At 38.3% G+C, this 21,537-nt stretch overlaps 1 protein-coding gene across 2 annotated transcripts in view; it reads right to left on the reverse strand.

The window, feature by feature from the left end:
- Nucleotides 1-21,537, reverse strand: part of LOC134535996 (phosphofurin acidic cluster sorting protein 1) — a 176,414-nt gene that overhangs the window by 30,079 nt on the left and 124,798 nt on the right. For both annotated transcript variants that reach the window (XM_063375481.1, XM_063375480.1), the window contains exons 4-8: nt 11,542-11,667; nt 7,619-7,787; nt 6,057-6,211; nt 4,696-4,804; nt 2,590-2,760 (exon numbers count right to left, since the gene is read on the reverse strand). In XM_063375481.1, the coding sequence (XP_063231551.1) occupies nt 2,590-2,760; nt 4,696-4,804; nt 6,057-6,211; nt 7,619-7,787; nt 11,542-11,667 (730 nt within the window). The remainder of the gene's footprint in view (nt 1-2,589; nt 2,761-4,695; nt 4,805-6,056; nt 6,212-7,618; nt 7,788-11,541; nt 11,668-21,537) is intronic.

The raw sequence follows: 21,537 nt of genomic DNA on the forward strand, positions 1-21,537 counted from the left end.
CAAGCATCTTCAATGCTTTAACGTGAATGAACTAGGTAGTAGTTCATACACAGAAAATATTTAGCAGTTTTGGAGAAGCATCATTGGCAAATTTAAATGATGTATAATTTTGTATTTTTCAAACAAGGTATAATTATAGCTGTCTATCCTTCTTTTGGTCTATTCAGCAATTGCAAGAAGGCAAGGCAAGTTCCGCTTTCCATTTTTTAAGGTGTTAATTCACACACCAACAATACTTAAAATACGTAAAAATACTTAGGCATAATTTAAGTACAGCATAGCAAAATAAATCAGTTATTATGTACTGTCAATTTCATTCTTTTGCTTATATCACATAAGCTCCCTATAGAATAAGAAGTGGACACATATGCATTGCCTGGCCTGTACAATGTGATAATACCTACCATAAGGCCCATTACTATTGACACGGCATCAACATTTCAGTATGTGATGCTAAGAGAACTGAATACCTGCGTTTCAAATGGTCAGAGTCTACCATGCAAAAAATATATTAAACATCAAATCATCTACTTCACCCCAAAATAATATGGACATAAGTTGGCTTTGCCACTGACCCAGAAAACATTGGTGTTACAAGCCAGTTCATGGCAGCATTGCAACTAATCCAGCAAATGTCGTTTTCTCTACAATCTAAGTGAACAAGAGCTACTACCCAAGCAAACAACAGCTCTGACCAACGTGGTGAACATCGGCTCAATGACCAAAGCAGGATACATCAGTTCGGGAAACCATTGTAAAACTTCAGCTTGGCGACAAAATTGGTAGAACCTCAAACTGACGACCAACACAAAGGAAAATGGCTTCGCTGCTGAAATGGGCAACACCGGTTCTACTAACCATCCAGATAATGCCATCTGCACTAATTATATGCTGCACATGGACTCTGAAAACATCAGTTTAACTAGCAGCCTGGAATTTTTGATATCTATTTTTGACACTTGTGACATTTGCCATTAACATTTTTTCTCCAAAAAAATTATCCACTTTGAAAACGCTAGTATTTTTCATCAAATTCCAAAAACCTCATTTAATTGATTCCACATTGCATCAAATGCCACACCACCACAATACTATGTTGCACAGACTCTTAAAAACTTCAAACGAACTTTGGAAACAAACCTATTCTAACAACTGAAATAAAATATAATTTTAAAACACTAGTCAGTTCCAAGAACTTCCAAACCACTTATCTATCTCACAAACTTATTACTTCAAACCATTATTTAAAAATTTTAAATTTTAGAAGAGTTTTCCTGTCTAATAAGTTTAAACATCTTGAACTTGGCTTGCAAAGCATAATGTATTTTAAACCTTAGAGAAGTTTTTCTAGTTAATGTGAGTAATTTGTTAAGTGCCTTAATAAACATCTAAATAGATTGTTAGTGTATTTAATATTCATCCAACTAGTGTACTTCATCTTTCAAATCTCAGTTGATCAGAATGAAGAAATTTACCTCTTTCCCTATCTGTTTTTTTTTAGGGAAAGAGAAACAAGGAAGAGGGAAAGAGAGATCAAAAAAAAGAAAGAGGGAAAGAGAGATCAAAAGAAGAGGGAAAGAGGATGCAGAGAGAAAGAGAAAAGATAACAAACGAGCGAGAAACAAATTACAGCACAATCTCTAGTGGCCAACTTTTATGAACTTGGCTCCGCTCTCAACTCTCTTGGAGAGGTATCCGTGAGTGAGTGAGAGTGTAAGTGAGTGAGAGTGTGAGTGAAAGTGTGAGTGAGTGAGAGAGTGAGTGAGTGTGTGTGAGTGAGTGTGTGTGTGTGAGTGTGTGTGTGTGAGAGAGAGTGTGTGTGTGTGTGAGAGGAGAGAGAGTGTGTGTGTGTGTGTGAGAGGAGAGAGTGTGTGTGTGTGTGTGTGTGAGAGAGCGTGTGTGTGTGTGTGAGAGAGAGAGAGAGTGTGTGTGTATAGACACACATACATATACACACACACAAACATTAAATCAGAGATAAAGGTTATTTTCAATACTTTTTAACAATTTTGAAAAAAAATTAGGTGTTAAATTCTTAAATATATCAAAAATATCTACAACTTAAATGAACTGAACATAAAGAAAATTGCCTTTCATACACTTTACAATTCCTTCAGTTTAAATGTTTGACTACATGTCAATATTTCTTCATTCAGTGGTACCATTGTGAATTAAATATAAAAAAATTTTATGGGAAGATTATTACTGTGTCTATGTTACTGAACACATCCTCAATTCTCAAACAAAAGACCTAAAAAATAGTTACATATCAAAAAAATAATCATGCTTTAATTCTTAAGATGACTGATCAGTGATAGCTAGATCATTTCACTAGAAAATGTGTCTTCCAAATTGGAAGCTTTTCTGTCGTTAGTGAAAAGGCAAGTTTAAAAATCAATAACAATAATTTTTTTTTAATTTGATAAAAATAAAAGATATCTGGGCCAGGATTCAAACATGAGTTATCCAAAACGCGAGTACAAGAGTCTTACCTGTGTGTCATCTCACTTCATAAGTATCACAATCTCAATGCACTGTACGTGGTGTGGCTGTACTTGCAGTAATTCAAAAGGCTTAACACTAACGTACCAGGAACATTGAGGGATTCCTGCAGAAGTGAGCGGCTGGACGAGAAAAACGGCCGCAGCGAAGGCTTCGGAGTGGACGATATGCTCATTGTGTCCATTTCTTGCCCTGAGTCACTCAGGTCCTCGAGTTCTTGAAAAAGATTTTCAATCTCTGTGGGGTCCATATCGTCACCTACAAATATAATATACAAAAAAATGTATCATAATAGCTTACACAAATAAAACACAGTCAGAATATGCGAGAGAATATATGAACCTCAGAGCCAAACTACCATAGGTCCAAATTTGGAAATTTTTTTAATTTAATATTATCTTACAAGTTCATTTTATATTGAACCATAACACCATAACTAACTCAAAAATTTTCTAAAGCATTTAGCAACTATCTTTAGTTTAGACAGATAAACTTAAGTCCCGTTACAATGTTATGTACCTATATCATTGGTACCTTCTTGCTGGCCACATGCATATGGAGGTTGATGGAAAACACAGAATCATAGAAAGAGCAGTTTTATTACCTGCAAGGTTTCCCAGTAAGATTTAGGCTCCTCTGGTTCCGAGGTACAGAAATAACAATCACTACTGGATTTACTTAAGTTTGCGATAACTTTGTGTGTCGAGTTTGTGATATCCGAGGTCCCAAAACGAAGTGAACAGTGCTGAAGTAATTTTGTGCTGCAGTTCAGTTTCCTACCGTGAGTTCGTTTCTGAAAAGCCGGCACTAACATCTTCTTCTCGAACGACAACGGACAGAGCACCCCATCGACGCTGACCGAACGCTCTATGGGCAACGGCTTCACTTGAAACACCTTCGAGGCGCGGCCGTTCTTACGGGGAGGCAGGACGGCAACTGGCACCAAGCGAGACATGGCATGTCGACACTGGACGTGGGAAAACTGCCAACGAGGAGGTGTCGAGTGCAAGCTGATGAGGCAATTGCTGGACGACAGTGGCTCACAAAACACACGTACATTCAAGTGTACAGCCGTAGAAACTGTCTTAATCGAGTGAACGACATGGTGCAACTGGACAGACATGGGAGTCAACCCCTGGATACCCAAAAACCTAATTAATTGAGTGTAGTAACATTGCCGCTTTTTACTTTATGTGCGATGGAAAAAGGCTGGGAAGACAGACGCGTCAGATAATACACATGCATACCTTACATTTTATTGACATGTATGCGCTTATAAATTACTTTGAATATGTTGCGTGACATGAACAGTAGACAAATGTACACAGATGGGAATGAACATAACTGAAACAACGAAAATGTGCAACCAATAGGCAAAATAATGAAACGACACCAACACAAATATGCACATGGACGTTCACAAGCTATGGACTCTCTTCTCATACGACTGGTGAGTAATGTGACAGCTGACAGCAGGATGCAAGAACGTGGTCAATATGAAAAATGTATACTTTAAATCTCCATAGGTGAGGAACAAGCATCAAAGATGATATTAAAAAAATCTTTAATATAGGACAGTAATCAAGTTAAATATCACAAGAAGCAGTGAGTTACAAGCGGTGTGATTTTACTGCAGAATTTAGACAATGGCTAAATCGAACTTACTGACAACACTGGTAATATGTGATATATGTATGTGTAGAATGTTGATTAAGTTAGTAACAATAAGTAAAAAAATTAAAAAATGAAGGTGACTACTTCTTTTGTAATTCTTGGCAATGTATTTTTTTTTTAGTGCAAATCGACAACAAAAAATGTAGAAACATATAATATTTTTCAATAATTTTTCCTTTCAATTTTTAAGTTTATAAAATTTGGTAAATACAAAGAAAAAATTAAATGAGTTGGATGTAGTACTAACAAAAATGAGTGTTTTTGTGCAAAAAGCGAGACACAGATCTTAACCACAGGAAATAATGTAGCAATAACAGTTTAGGAGCGAATAAAAGATGGTTCATCGGCAGCTGTAGGCTAGAAACAACTAAGTAGTACATATTACCATTACTATTTACTAAACAAAAATAAATTAATATTTAAAAACGTCATAAAGAAATGTACACAAATCGTAAAGTTTTCACAAGAAAGTTTACACTGTCTGTGAATGATACATGAACAAATAAAGGGGGAGCCTACCAGTTAGCTTCTGACCAATCTCCTCTTGGTCGTTGTCCAAACCCTGAAGGTCCTCGCTCACGCGAAACCTCTTGAGAAGGGCAATGAATTTCTGTTTCAGGTTTCTTTGCTGTGGAAGCAAAGACACAGTCGCATCACTGTCAGAATCTTCAGAGTCATCCATCATTACGACAACACGCTAACAATGTCAAATCACTATTGCTCTCACTAAGGAAAATGTGAAAATGTAAGCAAAAAACTATGCATTACAAGTTCACGTTTGAAATGAAAATGTGTGCCAATTATTTATGATTTTTCATTCACCATACAGAACAAAGTCACCGTTTGTACAATGTCAGTAACTGAACAGATACACAATCTGACTAACAAATGTTGCCTTCCCACAGTTGGGTTAACTTTGCTCAGAGAAGACATGCTACACTCGGTTCTTGCAGGTAAAATTATCACGTGCTAAATGAAAAGTAATGAGCTCGCCATTAGCACCTTAACACAGTCAGAATACGTCACAAACTTGTCAGCAAATGACTTCAGTAAACTCAAGCTTGCTCCTTCATTCTCCCCCCACTGATTCATAGTGATGTACTCATACATTTAAAAAATATATATATATTATATTTTTTTTAAGTGTTTAAGGGATTTTTCGAAAAACAGAAAATTTGCTTAGTTCCCATAACTTGGAAAATATTACATTCGTTTTAAGTTATTATAACTCGTAAGCGTAATAAACAAAATCTTTAGTCTGAATTAATTTATATGACCAACCATAACTGCAATGGGTTGAAAACTCCCTTCGTAGGCACAACATTGAATTCGTAAAAATTGTTTGTTAATCTTATAATTTTTATCTAAAAATTTTGTCTGGGACACTATCAAATCCGTTCAAATTGTTTGTAAATCTTATAATTTTTATCTAAAACTTTTGTCTGAAATTTTTTTTGACGAAAACACCCATCATAAAAACTGCATGCACAGGTATAGTGTCAAGTATTTTTGGCAAAATTTTGTCATGTGTTACATAAAACCTGTGCGTATAGCATATTTTAGTTGTGCTGAATTGTTTCACCCATTTCAAACTAAAAATATTTAGCAATTTAATTTTCACACCTTTCTTATACCTATTTTTTTTTTGTACGGGCACTTCACGTAATCGATGAGTAGTGCACATAACATACTCAAAAAATGGTGAGAGAACGGCAGAAAGGCGCAGGAAGATACTGCCATTTACTGCACTGACCCGCCATAAGCTGAACAAAGTTGAGGATGGTGACAGTGATTCTACATTGACAACCCAAGAATTCATAAACATACTATGATGGAAGATAAAAAGTTTTCCCAGACACATCACACCCAACGCCACTCACCCTCACATTGGCGGGTCTTTTGGCCCGAGGCGGCTTGTGGGACCTCCGACCCAGGGGGTCCTCCCCCATCATCGGCTCCGAGTCGGACCCTTCCACTTCACCTTCGTCGTTGCTGCTGAACTCTTCCTCCTCGTCCGTGAAGTCTGCCACACGATCTGCTCGCCCAACAAAACCACGTGTGATCTGTATCTCCGTACCCTCACCAATCTCCACGAACCCAAGCACAGGGGTTTCCGACTTGTAAGGGATCAAAGGCCACATTGGGACACTTAGGATGACTGTGAGTAGACACACTTAAATAACAGGCTAATTTTCATATAATTCTGCATATAGAACACAGGTACCTTTATGAAATAATATGCCTACTTAGTTGAAATAAATTATTAATAATTTGAATTGCATAAAACACTATTCTACAATTGCATAAAAGAGAAAAATTAAAAGTAAACAATGGCTACCATAAACAGAACAATTTATTTGTGAAGATAACCATTCAACATCGTCAATTTATTTGGAATTTCAAAAAACTTTAACGAGCTGCAAAAAAGGGGCCTTGTAGGCCAAATGTAGACCGTAGGAAACCAGTTGAAAACCTCCGATCTAAGGAACATATACTCACCTTCTGTAGAGAATAACTGCTTTTAAAAATAAAATGGCAAAAAAGTATAGAAAACATTTAATGAATAACTTAAGTAATCACACAGCACATTATAAAAATAATATACTACAACCCCAAAAAAGATGTCAACCAAATTGTTTTACCCAACCAGCGAGAAGGCAAAGCTGTACGACAATAGACTTGCAACCCACCGGACGAAGGTTCTAAACCCAGTCTTGCCATACCTTAAATCACTTGAGGGAAATGCTGGGATGATTTCTATCCGACAGGCCGCGGTTGATTCTCTTTCTTGTCTCATTAGTTGCGATCTCCAAATGTCTTTGCCAGCGATCACCGAGACCATTAAGTCCGATAATATAAGTAAATTCAAATAGATTTCAAAAATGTTTTAATGATAACTTAATTGATGTAAAAAAAATTATTGGCACTAAAACAATTACATACACCAATGTAAAATGTAATACTGCGTGAAAAGTAACAATTTATTAAGTACGCTGTGTAGGATATTGCTTCATAGACAAAACCCAGTGGCGTAGCCATGATTTGTGTATGGGGGGTGTTAAGAAGCATGCCCCCCCCCCCCCCCCCCGTATTAAAGTGGTCCTCCCCCGGGAAAATTTGGATTTTAAGGTGTAAAATAGTGCTATTTTAGCAGTTTTCGGTACTTAAATTTAAAAATTGTAATGGTGAAAATTTTATTAATTTTAATATGAAATTTGTTTGAGTGATGAATAAGAAATTAATTAAAGATTTGGTGCTAAGGGGATTGGGGGGGGGGGGGGTAGAACCCCTTAACCCCCCCCCCCCCCCCGGCTACGCCCCTGACAAAACCCAACACGCTAGCTCAAAGGAATGGACTTGATAATCGGACAAGGTGTACAAACTGAAAGAGGCCTCCTCCATCGCTGTAACAATTCTTGAAGGCAATAACAGAGGAACACACCTGCGCCCTCGCCCAGGGCCAGGTGCTTGGAGACGTCCCCGTGGTCGACCGGCTGGCTGTTGAGCGCGACGACGGTCACCCGGGCCACCACGTTGCTGGTCAGGCTGAGGCCCTTGTCCTTGCAGTCCGTGAACAGGTCCAGCTCGAGGTCCATCTGCCGCTGGAGGACCTGCGGCGCGGAGCTCCTTAACTCTACCAGTCGCGACAACTACACTCTTACTCCACTTGACACGTTTCACGCACATGAAGTACGTAAACCCAGCAGTCATGATACAGATATTAACCTTGCTTGTCAATCTGTAAGTCATTTGGTGATAGACGGCGGAGGGGGTTTGCGAAAGAGAAAGAAACCAAAAGATACCAAATTGGTTCAAATAGATTTTTTGGTCATAACAATTTTTTTTTTGTAATTTCCAAAATTTGGCTCATTTACTGTGCCCGGCAGTTATCTTAGCGTCTGAGCTCCCTAGTCCTGTCTGGGGGGGAGGGGAGGGCGAAGAGAAAGCGATACGCTATTGTCAAGGTCAACGGCCAGGTTTGTACTAGCAGCACAGAAAACATTCGGCACGTGACTTCCTACACTACGTAAGTCTGTATCCACGCCCATGGGGACCCCAGGGCGGTAAGGCCTTTTGGCTAAGAGCGCTGGGTTACCAAACCAAAAGTGAGAAATCCTATGCAATTGTACTTGTACTATGTAAGTGTAACATTGTGTAAATTGCAGTGGTTGTGCTCGAATATTTGTACTCATCTGTCAGGAAAAGAAACAAACTATTATCTAAACCCTGCAACGTTTTACTTTGTCCCATCAAATATAACGGTGTCTGCTAATTATTATGCTAACCAAAATTAATTGAAATGTTGTTAACTCAGTAACTAGCGAAAACCAGACACGATTTATTTTGGAAAACTAGGTCACTTAGTATGTAAAATAAATTTAAAACTATGCTTCTCAATTCATTGCGTTCTCAAAGTTATTTTTTAAAAAAGTCTTACAAGAAAAAGCAAACGACCAAAACATTACGCATTTGTAGCTCTCTGCGCGAAAGCTATCTCACAGTTGATGACGCAGGAGCCAGTCTAGCCCTTATCGTTCTCCGGTTTCCGTACCTAAAACGTGCCATTTAGCGCTGGATTTACATTTAACTAAACATGGAGCTTGTTATGTTATATTTGCTGCTTTAAATTCATGTCAGTCGTTTAGGAAAAAACTGACTACCAACGTTAATGGCATTTAAAAAATGCCTGTGTATGTGTGGCTTTATATTTTAATGCACCTTTAATCGATTATTTATTATAAATATAAATACAATTTTCATTGTACTTCCACTTTAGAATGCGTATTATAACCTTCAAAACCTCATATATATTATATGATTTGTTTAATGTAAGTGTGAAGTTCTCTTTCCATGATAATTGATTGTATTAGGTGAAGAAAAACAAAATTAAGTTAAAATTAATTACTATTATTACTATTCGATTGTCAGCATTCATAGTGTACAAACAATGCAGAACATATAACTTACAATGTTAAACTTTCCATTTAACCACTTTTGCGCCTTTTTGGAGTAATAGCAACTTATACCATAGAATAAACGGTTTTTATTATTTCCCGCTCTTCGCTATGTATCACTTTACCGCGCCTCTGCGAGCTGCCACCTTCGCCCAAGGGCGATATTTTCCTAACAGCCACTACACGGCTCTCGGCTCTTCTTTCTCCCGTCCCGCTGTCCCCGCACCTGCCGTTGAGAGACGCCAAGATAACTGCCGGGCACAGTAAAGCTAACAATAGAGTCTGACTGCAGCAAATAAACTTTAGGTTACCATCCCGCCCCCCCCCCTCATAATCTGGAGATACGTTTGCGGCAGTAATACAATAACAGGAGCGTAAGGTTTAAATTAAAGAATGTACTGACCAAGAAGTATGTTTAAAGGCAAGGACTTAAGTTTTAAATAAAAATTGTTAAAAAAGGCATTATTGTTATCAAGTGAGGAAAGCAAAATGAATATTCAAATTTTTGCTGTGTAATTATTTGCAATGCATTGAAAAATACACGAAAATCAATCGAAACACATTTATTTTGATGTTGTATATTTACCGCGCTCTGGTTTCTACTTCAGAAATCAGTGGATTCGGACATCGGACATTACAATAATATTGTAGACAGGGCAGTTTTCCGTGCAACAGTATGACGTCGCTCACATTTAGGACAGGAACACGGACCGCCCACAGGTCCGGACAGTTGCAGGCGGGGCCTAAAGGCCCGTCCACAATTGCAGTGTCCTAACCTGTGTCCGACGGACACTGATCACTGATTGGCCCACGTAACCCTCAGACGTCATGCGTGGTGTGGGCGATGGTCCGAATCTCCCTGGTCCGAATACACTGGTCAACTCGAACTTTATTTTTTTCTCTCCCAAACCTGAACAACAACAAAACATTTGCGATATTCGAACTTCCGGTTCCCGTTTCAAAAGGTTAAACAAATAACGGACATTTATTAGCATTTACTTTTGCCTTTACAGAATAAAGAAATTTACTGAACTCCAACAAATTTCACAAGTTAACTAAATATTCACAACTTGGCTGCGTACAAAGCATGAAAATAGTAAACAAAAACAATGGGAAAAATAACTATTATTTAAGCGCTCTGTATTCTCTGCGGACTACTGAGGCCCGTCTACAATTGTCCTAACCTGTGCGTGGTCCGCGTCCTTATCCAAAAGTGAATGACGTCACATTGACGCACGGAAAACAGCTTTGTCTACAATTGTAGTGTCCTATGTCCGAAACAATTGATTTCTAAAGTTGTCACCAGAGCGCAGTAAATGTTTTTTCGATTGTTTATTTTATTTTTTTGTTTTTCGTGCATGTTTTGCAAACGGGAACCGGAAACACGAATATCGTTAGTGTTCTGTTGCTGTTCAATGCTACGCAGTGGCGTAGCCAGGATTTGTGTATGGGGGGTGTTAAGAAGCAGCCCCCCCCCCCCCCGTAAAAAGCGGGGGGTCCGGGGGTCCTCCCCCGGACCCCCCGTAAAAAGCGGGGGGTCCGGGGGTCCTCCCCCGGGAAGATTTTGATTTTAAGGTGTAAAATAGTGCTATTTTAGCAGTTTCCGGTACTTAAATTTGAATATTGTAATGGTAAAAATTTTATTAATTTTAATATGAAATTTGTTTGAGTGATGAATAAGAAATTAATCGTGTGAAGGGGGGGGGGGGTTGAACCCCTAACCCCCCCCCCCTGGCTGCGCCCCTGAATGCTACCACAGGACACAGGTTGGGACAAAAAGTTCAAATTGACGAATGTCTTCGGACAAAGTAGGTTCGGACCTTCGCCCACTTGACGCATGACGTCAGAGGGTCGCGTGGACCAATCACCGACGAGTGTCCTTCGGACACAGGTTAGGACATTGCAATTGTAGACTAGGCTCTAACCGGACATCGCAACGGCAGTATGGCGTGGCTCACGCCGGGACAAGGACCGCGGACCGTCGCAGGAGGCTTTGAATATATATACTGTATAGAAGTCGCCAGCCCAGGTTAAAATTTCTAATACGATTTTTAGGTAGTTGGTTAATTCACCGCCGCAATCGCCACCATCTCTAGGGCATCGACTTGTGGTGGTCCCTAGCGGACAAGTGTCAAACTCTTCAAACACTCCTTCCCCCTCCCGTTGAACGACCTTGAGCTGCAGTGAATGAGAGATGGGGGGTGCGGGGAATGACAGCGGGCGACAGTGCTGCGCTCTAACGTGCAAATAACAACCTAAGACGATACAGGGCGTTACGGCAGCGCACTGCAGCGGTGAAGTTCCCAAGCTGCTCATCATACGCTTCTGAAAAACGTAAGTGTAAATCCTATCCACTCGTGACTTCTATACAGTATATATATATATTCAAAGCAGGAGGGCAGCAGGTTACCTGCGACATGTTGACGACGCCCTCTGCTAGCGTCTTGTAGCCGAGGATGGTCCTGTTCTTGTAGCGCTTCCTGCGCTGCAGCGTCACGTGCAGCTTGTTGCCGTCCCTCTTCAGGAAGTGCGGGTACTGCAACGGCACAGCAACTCCTCGCGAACAACTTCTCTTGACGCGAACAAGTCTTTAAAATCGCTTCCATACTGGCAGGCAATTGAAAAAAAAATTTGGTTGTCTGTAAAGTCGGTTTACGGACGATAGTTTAACGTGACAACGTCATAACAAAACATTGATGAAATGATTGCATACTTTCAAGACTAAAATTGAATAATTTTTATTGAATTATCACTATTTAGTATGGATACAAAGGAGGAGTGAAATTAAATCCACAAATTAATTGATAAATTTACTTTTATTTGCACTCATTAATTAAAATGTGTTTATTACTTTACCGAAGAGATTATTTTAACTATAACTTTTATACATGTTTGCTATTTAACTTCTTCCAATCTGTGTTATTCTGTTAAGGATAGGACGATGATAGGAAAAGTAGGAAACGAATGGGAGTGTTTCAAGTTTAATGTGACTCGAAAAAGTCAAATCGATGGTTGTTCCAATCGAGTGGAAGAGAGATAGATGCGGCGCAAGCGTACAATGAGCGTAACGGGACAATATGCGTTACGGGACACTTTTTCGTGCGTGCAGCCTGCGTTCATCGATTTATTAGACGTTGTCACGTAAAAAACGAACGACAACAAAATCGGGGGTTACAGTTTGGTGTTGCGGATACATATCTATCATTTCCATCCAAAATTTAATTACACCACTGGATCGTTAAAGGATCAAAGTAGTATAGGAATGTATGTTCTGGCACACGGGTTCTGGGTGTGGATTGTGATTGTCGGTCCGCCATCTTGGATTGTGACGTCACGGCGGCCATCTTGTATGAGTGTAACGGGACACAGCGTAACGGGACAAGTTTGACCTTGACCTTTGACCCTCAAAATCCTCCAAAATTGGGCAAAATTTGCCCAAAATTCCTCAAAATTCGACAAAATTTCCATTTCTGTGAAAAAAAATTCCGTCAAAAAATCTCAAAAAATTCCACAATTCAAAAATTCCCGTTTTCGAGAGAAAAATTCCCATTTCGAGGGAAAATTTCCCGTTTTTAGTCCTTAAAAATCCCAGCGGCTAGAAATGTCCATATGTAGGCTTAAGCATCCATGTCTACAGCCTACGATAAGCCTCTGACGTCATCATGGATTATGACGTCACCGTTGCAATTTTCGTTACGGCCGCCATCTTTAACTTTTTTATTATCCGATTTTAATGAAATTTTTTTTAAAAATTATAAAAAAATTAAATAATAATACTTTAATAAAATATTTAAAAAAAAACATACATTTACGACACGGAGTTCGGAGTCCTCGGTTCGAACCCAGTGAGGGCAAAAAAATAAAAATTAAAAATGGCGACAGGCTCCTTCCTTAATGGCGGCTGCAGGCAGACTGACTCCCACCACTTTTCTTAAAGCATATATATCGTCACCTAGTATGACGTCATGTCCGCCATCTTGTCTTCGTTGCTGGAGACCACCATCTTGTTTTCGACGGCGAGAGTGTGCTGACGCCATGTTAGTTTAGTTCTTATCCACTAGAGTGCAGTAATCATTTATTACTGTGACACCCGCCATCTTGAAATTTGGACGCCATCTTGAAAATCCGTAATTATTTAGCTAGAAATTCGGGAAAAGTTCCAAAATTCATTAAATAAATAGCTCATTAATTTAAATATTGATTCGATCCGCTCCTGTCCTCGGTTCGATACCCGATCTATGCATTAATGTTTAATTTTATGAAAAAAAAAATAATTTCAATAAACCATGTTCTTAAAGAGTCCTAAAGAGACTTTAAATCCTCTACTACCATCATCCTATCAGACATCAAGACCGCCATCTTGAAAATCCGTAATTATTTAGCTAGAAATTCAGTAAAAAGTTCTAAAATTAATTAAATAAATCACTCATTAATTTACATATTGATTCGATCCGCACCTGTCCTCGGTTCGATACCCGATCGATGCATTAATGTTTAATTTTATGAAGAAAAAATAATAATTCCAATAAACCATGTTCAACATTCTTAAAGAGACTTTAAATCATCTACTACCATCATCCTATCAGACATCAAGACCACCATATTGGAAATTCGTAATTGTAATGCTAGAGATTCGGGAAAAAGTTCAAAACTCATTAAATAAATTTGTAATCTATATACTGATTGATTAGATCGACTAAGGTCCTTGACACGATCCTGGACGAAGCTATAATAAATTTAATTAAAATACCAGAAAAGTGTAAGGTTCGAGGAATAAAACACCTAAAAGTCTTTTACAAACATAATATTTATTACACAATTTCTATCCTACTACAGAATCACTTGCGAAAGCCAGCAATCTTATAAAAATTTAGCCCTGCTTAGACGTACAACGACTACTTCTTAGCTCCAAATGGCTCCAAAAGCTCCAACAGCCTCCAAATGCTTAACACAGTTCTAAATGGCTCCAAATGCTCCAAACGGCCTCCAAATGCTTGACAGCTCCAAATGCTTCAAAAGGCTCCAAATGCTCCAAACGGCCTCCAAATGGCTCCAACAGCTCCAACAGCCTCCAAATGCTTGACAGCTCCAAATGTTTCCAGCAGTTCCAAATGCTCCAAATTCTTGACAGCTCCAAATGCTTCAAAAGGCTCCAAATGCTCCAAATGCCTCCAAAAGGCTCCAAATGCTCCAACAGCTCCAAAAAAAGGCTCCAAATGCTCCAACAGCCTCCAATGCATAACACAGCTCCAAATGGCTCCAAATGTTCCAAACGGCCTCCAAATGGCTCCAAAAGCTCCAACAGCTCCAACAGCCTCCAAATGCTTAACACAGCTCTAATGGCTCCAAATGCTCCAAACGGCCTCCAAATGCTTGATAGCTCCAAATGTCTCCAGCAGCTTCAAATGCTCCAACAGCTCCAAAAAAAAAGCTCCAAATGCTCCAACAGCCTCCAAATGCTTAACACAGCTCCAAATGGCTCCAAATGCTTGACCGCTCCAAATGCATAACACAGCTCCAAATGGCTCCAAATGCTCCAAACGGCCTCCAAATGCTTGATAGCTCCAAATGTCTCCAGCAGCTCCAAATGCTCCAACAGCTCCAAAAAAAGGCTCCAAATGCTCCAACAGCCTCCAAATGCTTAACACAGCTCCAAATGGCTCCAAAATGCTTGGCAGCTCCAAATGCTTCAAAAGGCTCCAAATACTCCAAATGGCTCCAACAGCACCAAAAGACTCCAAATGCTTCAAAAGGCTCCAATTGCTCCAAGAGCTCCATCTTCAATTGGTTCCAACTGATTCCTATTACTTTTATCGAACTTGACATGATTACTAACATGTCTTTATCAGTATACATTTTGACTGGCAGTGGTAACGTTTTTTACACCTTTAAGTTATAAGTTTTATTTAGAAATCAGATTTCGATAAATGATAGCTTCCATCTGGAAAGAAAATATATTAATTTATCTTCCAGTTTATACACATACATTTAATTTAATCCATTATTGTATGTAGCCAGCTTCCCTCAGTTCTTTGAGTATGAAGGATATTTCTTTAATGTTCGAATAGTTTCCTGCACAAAGCGATCCATGTAGTAGTCGTAGCCTGTTAACCAATATGTTAGGATCTTCCCATGAGGTATAATCAATCTCTTCTGCTGCCTTCATCATCCTTGCATGTTTATAATAAATATTATCTCTGGTGTCTATCGTTTTAACACCAACCACAAGGTCACTTTCGTCATCTTGCCAGTGATTATCACAAGCTTGATCAGGATAATTTATTTTATTACGTCGTTTCCATCGTTTTGGTCTCAAACCACCATCACAGTCTTCGCTCTTGCATGCTTTTGGTGCTTCAGTACAGTACTCAATCATGTCAGCCTCAGATGTGTCACCACAATCTTCAATCATGCCAGCTTCTGATGTGTCACCACAGTCTTCAATCATGTCAGCACCACAAACTTGATCAGGATAATTTATTTTATTACGTCGTTTCCATCGTTTTGGTCTCAGACTGCCATCACAGTCTTCGATCTTGCCTGCTTTAGGTGTTTCAGTACAGTACTCAATCATGTCAGCCTCAGATGTGTCACCACAATCTTCCATCATGCCAGCCTCAGATGATTCATCAAAGTCTTCGACCTTGTAAGCTTCAGGTGGTTCTCCATCTTTCACATTTTCATGGAGACGACTAGATATTGGAGTAAATATATTTTAATTTCTAATGTGGTGACAACTTCCTTCGTTTGTTTTAAATTTTAAATTATTATCTTGATCTAGATCAGTAATTTTAGCATTAGCTTTTTCGCCTTCGTTCCTCTTCCGCGATGTTGTAGCCCAGTCTTCGTTATCTTTATTCATCTTAATTGTACAGGTATTGTAATGTCTATCCAAGTAATATCTTCTACCAAAGGATTTCTGACACTGACTGCAATGAAATGGTTTTTGACAAGGACCCAAATTACACTCGCTTCTCTCATGTCGTTTAGCATTCTTTCTCAAGGTAAACACCTTGCTACAGTATCTACAGTGATGACGTTTTGATACAGCAACAAATCCCGTTTCAGGATTCATATTAGTTATTGAGACTAATGCCAGATGCAAACTAAGAGTTTTAAATTAGATATATTACTTAAATAGAATTATTTAATTATTTCATCAGCGAGAATTAATTTATCTCATTCAAAGGTACTTGTTGCAAGTAGTTCTGCTTTTCAACAACAGATGTCGCCACATGTTACTTGCAGGTAAATAATATTTAGTTCTTTTATGCGGGATGCGGGATGCTCACTAACGATCGCAAAAGAAGGATGGCTTCGCTAGACTCCAAGGAGAAGGAAGTTCGTCCTTCCTGTTAGTTCCTCTTAGATTTCTCAGAGATTATTATTATTCGACTGAGTAATGATTTTTTTTTAAATTTCCACCTGATAAAAATATTACAAGTGCTGATTTATTGGCAGAATTTCAATAATTAAATGCAACATTGAATAAAAAATGACATGACACATTAAGTAAAAAATTCTTCATGCAGAGATCAATTCCTCATCAGTAACCAGAAGCACTCGGAGAAAACCATCAGATGTCTAGTCAGGAATAATCAGAAGCACCCAGAGAAAACCATCAAAATATTGTCAAGAATAATCAGGAGCACACGGAGAAAACTACCATAATATTGTCAAGAATAAACGGGAGCACACGGAGAAATCCACCATAATATTGACAAGAATAATCAGGAGCACACGGAGAAAACCACCGCAAGTTTTCTTTGATATCATAAAATTTCAGGAAAAAAATAATAAAAAATAAAAATAAATTAATAAAAAATTAAAAAAAATAAAATAAAAAAATACATAAATATATTCTGCTAGCTTGTGAACTTCTCATTGTTGAACAAAGATAGAGTTCTAGTACAAGCCAGAATTTTATGTATTTTTTTATTTTATTTTTTTTAATTTTTTATTAATTTATTTTTATTTTTTATTATTTTTTTCCTGAAATTTTATGATATCAAAGAAAACTTGCGGTGGTTTTCTCCGTGTGCTCCTGATTATTCTTGTCAATATTATGGTGGATTTCTCCGTGTGCTCCCGTTTATTCTTGACAATATTATGGTAGTTTTCTCCGTGTGCTCCTGATTATTCTTGACAATATTTTGATGGTTTTCTCTGGGTGCTTCTGATTATTCCTGACTAGACATCTGATGGTTTTCTCCGAGTGCTTCTGGTTACTGATGAGGAATTGATCTCTGCATGAAGAATTTTTTACTTAATGTGTCATGTCATTTTTTATTCAATGTTGCATTTAATTATTGAAATTCTGCCAATAAATCAGCACTTGTAATATTTTTATCAGGTGGAAATTTAAAAAAAAATCATTACTCAGTCGAATAATAATAATCTCTGAGAAATCTAAGAGGAACTAACAGGAAGGACGAACTTCCTTCTCCTTGGAGTCTAGCGAAGCCATCCTTCTTTTGCGATCGTTAGTGAGCATCCCGCATCCCGCATAAAAGAACTAAATATTATTTACCTGCAAGTAACATGTGGCGACATCTGTTGTTGAAAAGCAGAACTACTTGCAACAAGTACCTTTGAATGAGATAAATTAATTCTCGCTGATGAAATAATTAAATAATTCTATTTAAGTAATATATCTAATTTAAAACTCTTAGTTTGCATCTGGCATTAGTCTCAATAACTAATATGAATCCTGAAACGGGATTTGTTGCTGTATCAAAACGTCATCACTGTAGATACTGTAGCAAGGTGTTTACCTTGAGAAAGAATGCTAAACGACATGAGAGAAGCGAGTGTAATTTGGGTCCTTGTCAAAAACCATTTCATTGCAGTCAGTGTCAGAAATCCTTTGGTAGAAGATATTACTTGGATAGACATTACAATACCTGTACAATTAAGATGAATAAAGATAACGAAGACTGGGCTACAACATCGCGGAAGAGGAACGAAGGCGAAAAAGCTAATGCTAAAATTACTGATCTAGATCAAGATAATAATTTAAAATTTAAAACAAACGAAGGAAGTTGTCACCACATTAGAAATTAAAATATATTTACTCCAATATCTAGTCGTCTCCATGAAAATGTGAAAGATGGAGAACCACCTGAAGCTTACAAGGTCGAAGACTTTGATGAATCATCTGAGGCTGGCATGATGGAAGATTGTGGTGACACATCTGAGGCTGACATGATTGAGTACTGTACTGAAACACCTAAAGCAGGCAAGATCGAAGACTGTGATGGCAGTCTGAGACTAAAACGATGGAAACGACGTAATAAAATAAATTATCCTGATCAAGTTTGTGGTGCTGACATGATTGAAGACTGTGGTGACACATCAGAAGCTGGCATGATTGAAGATTGTGGTGACACATCTGAGGCTGACATGATTGAGTACTGTACTGAAGCACCAAAAGCATGCAAGAGCGAAGACTGTGATGGTGGTTTGAGACCAAAACGATGGAAACGACGTAATAAAATAAATTATCCTGATCAAGCTTGTGATAATCACTGGCAAGATGACGAAAGTGACCTTGTGGTTGGTGTTAAAACGATAGACACCAGAGATAATATTTATTATAAACATGCAAGGATGATGAAGGCAGCAGAAGAGATTGATTATACCTCATGGGAAGATCCTAACATATTGGTTAACAGGCTACGACTACTACATGGATCGCTTTGTGCAGGAAACTATTCGAACATTAAAGAAATATCCTTCATACTCAAAGAACTGAGGGAAGCTGGCTACATACAATAATGGATTAAATTAAATGTATGTGTATAAACTGGAAGATAAATTAATATATTTTCTTTCCAGATGGAAGCTATCATTTATCGAAATCTGATTTCTAAATAAAACTTATAACTTAAAGGTGTAAAAAACGTTACCACTGCCAGTCAAAATGTATACTGATAAAGACATGTTAGTAATCATGTCAAGTTCGATAAAAGTAATAGGAATCAGTTGGAACCAATTGAAGATGGAGCTCTTGGAGCAATTGGAGCCTTTTGAAGCATTTGGAGTCTTTTGGAGCTGTTGGAGCCATTTGGAGCATTTGGAGCCTTTTGAAGCATTTGGAGCTGCCAAGCATTTTGGAGCCATTTGGAGCTGTGTTAAGCATTTGGAGGCTGTTGGAGCATTTGGAGCCTTTTTTTGGAGCTGTTGGAGTATTTGGAGCTGCTGGAGACATTTGGAGCTATCAAGCATTTGGAGGCCGTTTGGAGCATTTGGAGCCATTTGGAGCTGTGTTATGCATTTGGAGCGGTCAAGCATTTGGAGCCATTTGGAGCTGTGTTAAGCATTTGGAGGCTGTTGGAGCATTTGGAGCCTTTTTTTTGGAGCTGTTGGAGCATTTGAAGCTGCTGGAGACATTTGGAGCTATCAAGCATTTGGAGGCCGTTTGGAGCATTTGGAGCCATTAGAGCTGTGTTAAGCATTTGGAGGCTGTTGGAGCTGTTGGAGCTTTTGGAGCCATTTGGAGGCCGTTTGGAACATTTGGAGCCATTTGGAGCTGTGTTATGCATTGGAGGCTGTTGGAGCATTTGGAGCCTTTTTTTGGAGCTGTTGGAGCATTTGGAGCCTTTTGGAGGCATTTGGAGCATTTGGAGCCTTTTGAAGCATTTGGAGCTGTCAAGAATTTGGAGCATTTGGAACTGCTGGAAACATTTGGAGCTGTCAAGCATTTGGAGGCTGTTGGAGCTGTTGGAGCCATTTGGAGGCCGTTTGGAGCATTTGGAGCCTTTTGAAGCATTTGGAGCTGTCAAGCATTTGGAGCATTTGGAGCTGCTGGAAACATTTGGAGCTGTCAAGCATTTGGAGGCCGTTTGGAGCATTTGGAGCCATTTAGAACTGTGTTAAGCATTTGGAGGCTGTTGGAGCTTTTGGAGCCATTTGGAGCTAAGAAGTAGTCGTTGTACGTCTAAGCAGGGCTAAATTTTTATAAGATTGCTGGCTTTCGCAAGTGATTCTGTAGTAGGATAGAAATTGTGTAATAAATATTATGTTTGTAAAAGACTTTTAGGTGTTTTATTCCTCGAACCTTACACTTTTCTGGTATTTTAATTAAATTTATTATAGCTTCGTCCAGGATCGTGTCAAGGACCTTAGTCGATCTAATCAATCAGTATATAGATTACAAATTTATTTAATGAGTTTTGAACTTTTTCCCGAATCTCTAGCATTACAATTACGAATTTCCAATATGGTGGTCTTGATGTCTGATAGGATGATGGTAGTAGATGATTTAAAGTCTCTTTAAGAATGTTGAACATGGTTTATTGGAATTATTATTTTTTTTTCATAAAATTAAACATTAATGCATCGATCGGGTATCGAACCGAGGACAGGTGCGGATCGAATCAATATGTAAATTAATGAGTGATTTATTTAATTAATTTTAGAACTTTTTACTGAATTTCTAGCTAAATAATTACGGATTTTCAAGATGGCGGTCTTGATGTCTGATAGGATGATGGTAGTAGAGGATTTAAAGTCTCTTTAGGACTCTTTAAGAACATGGTTTATTGAAATAATTTTTTTTCTTCATAAAATTAAACATTAATGCATAGATCGGGTATCGAACCGAGGACAGGAGCGGATCGAATCAATATTTAAATTAATGAGCTATTTATTTAATGAATTTTGGAACTTTTCCCGAATTTCTAGCTAAATAATTACGGATTTTCAAGATGGCGTCCAAATTTCAAGATGGCGGGTGTCACAGTAATAAATGATTACTGCACTCTAGTGGATAAGAACTAAACTAACATGGCGTCAGCACACTCTCGCCGTCGAAAACAAGATGGTGGTCTCCAGCAACGAAGACAAGATGGCGGACATGACGTCATACTAGGTGACGATATATATGCTTTAAGAAAAGTGGTGGGAGTCAGTCTGCCTGCAGCCGCCATTAAGGAAGGAGCCTGTCGCCATTTTTAATTTTTATTTTTTTGCCCTCACTGGGTTCGAACCGAGGACTCCGAACTCCGTGTCGTAAATGTATGTTTTTTTTTAAATATTTTATTAAAGTATTATTATTTAATTTTTTTATAATTTTTAAAAAAAATTTCATTAAAATCGGATAATAAAAAAGTTAAAGATGGCGGCCGTAACGAAAATTGCAACGGTGACGTCATAATCCATGATGACGTCAGAGGCTTATCGTAGGCTGTAGACATGGATGCTTAAGCCTACATATGGACATTTCTAGCCGCTGGGATTTTTAAGGACTAAAAACGGGAAATTTTCCCTCGAAATGGGAATTTTTCTCTCGAAAACGGGAATTTTTGAATTGTGGAATTTTTTGAGATTTTTTGACGGAATTTTTTTTCACAGAAATGGAAATTTTGTCGAATTTTGAGGAATTTTGGGCAAATTTTGCCCAATT

This window comes from Bacillus rossius, chromosome 10 (assembly GCF_032445375.1).
Source record: "Bacillus rossius redtenbacheri isolate Brsri chromosome 10, Brsri_v3, whole genome shotgun sequence".
In the NCBI taxonomy this organism is placed as follows: domain Eukaryota; kingdom Metazoa; phylum Arthropoda; class Insecta; order Phasmatodea; family Bacillidae; genus Bacillus; species Bacillus rossius.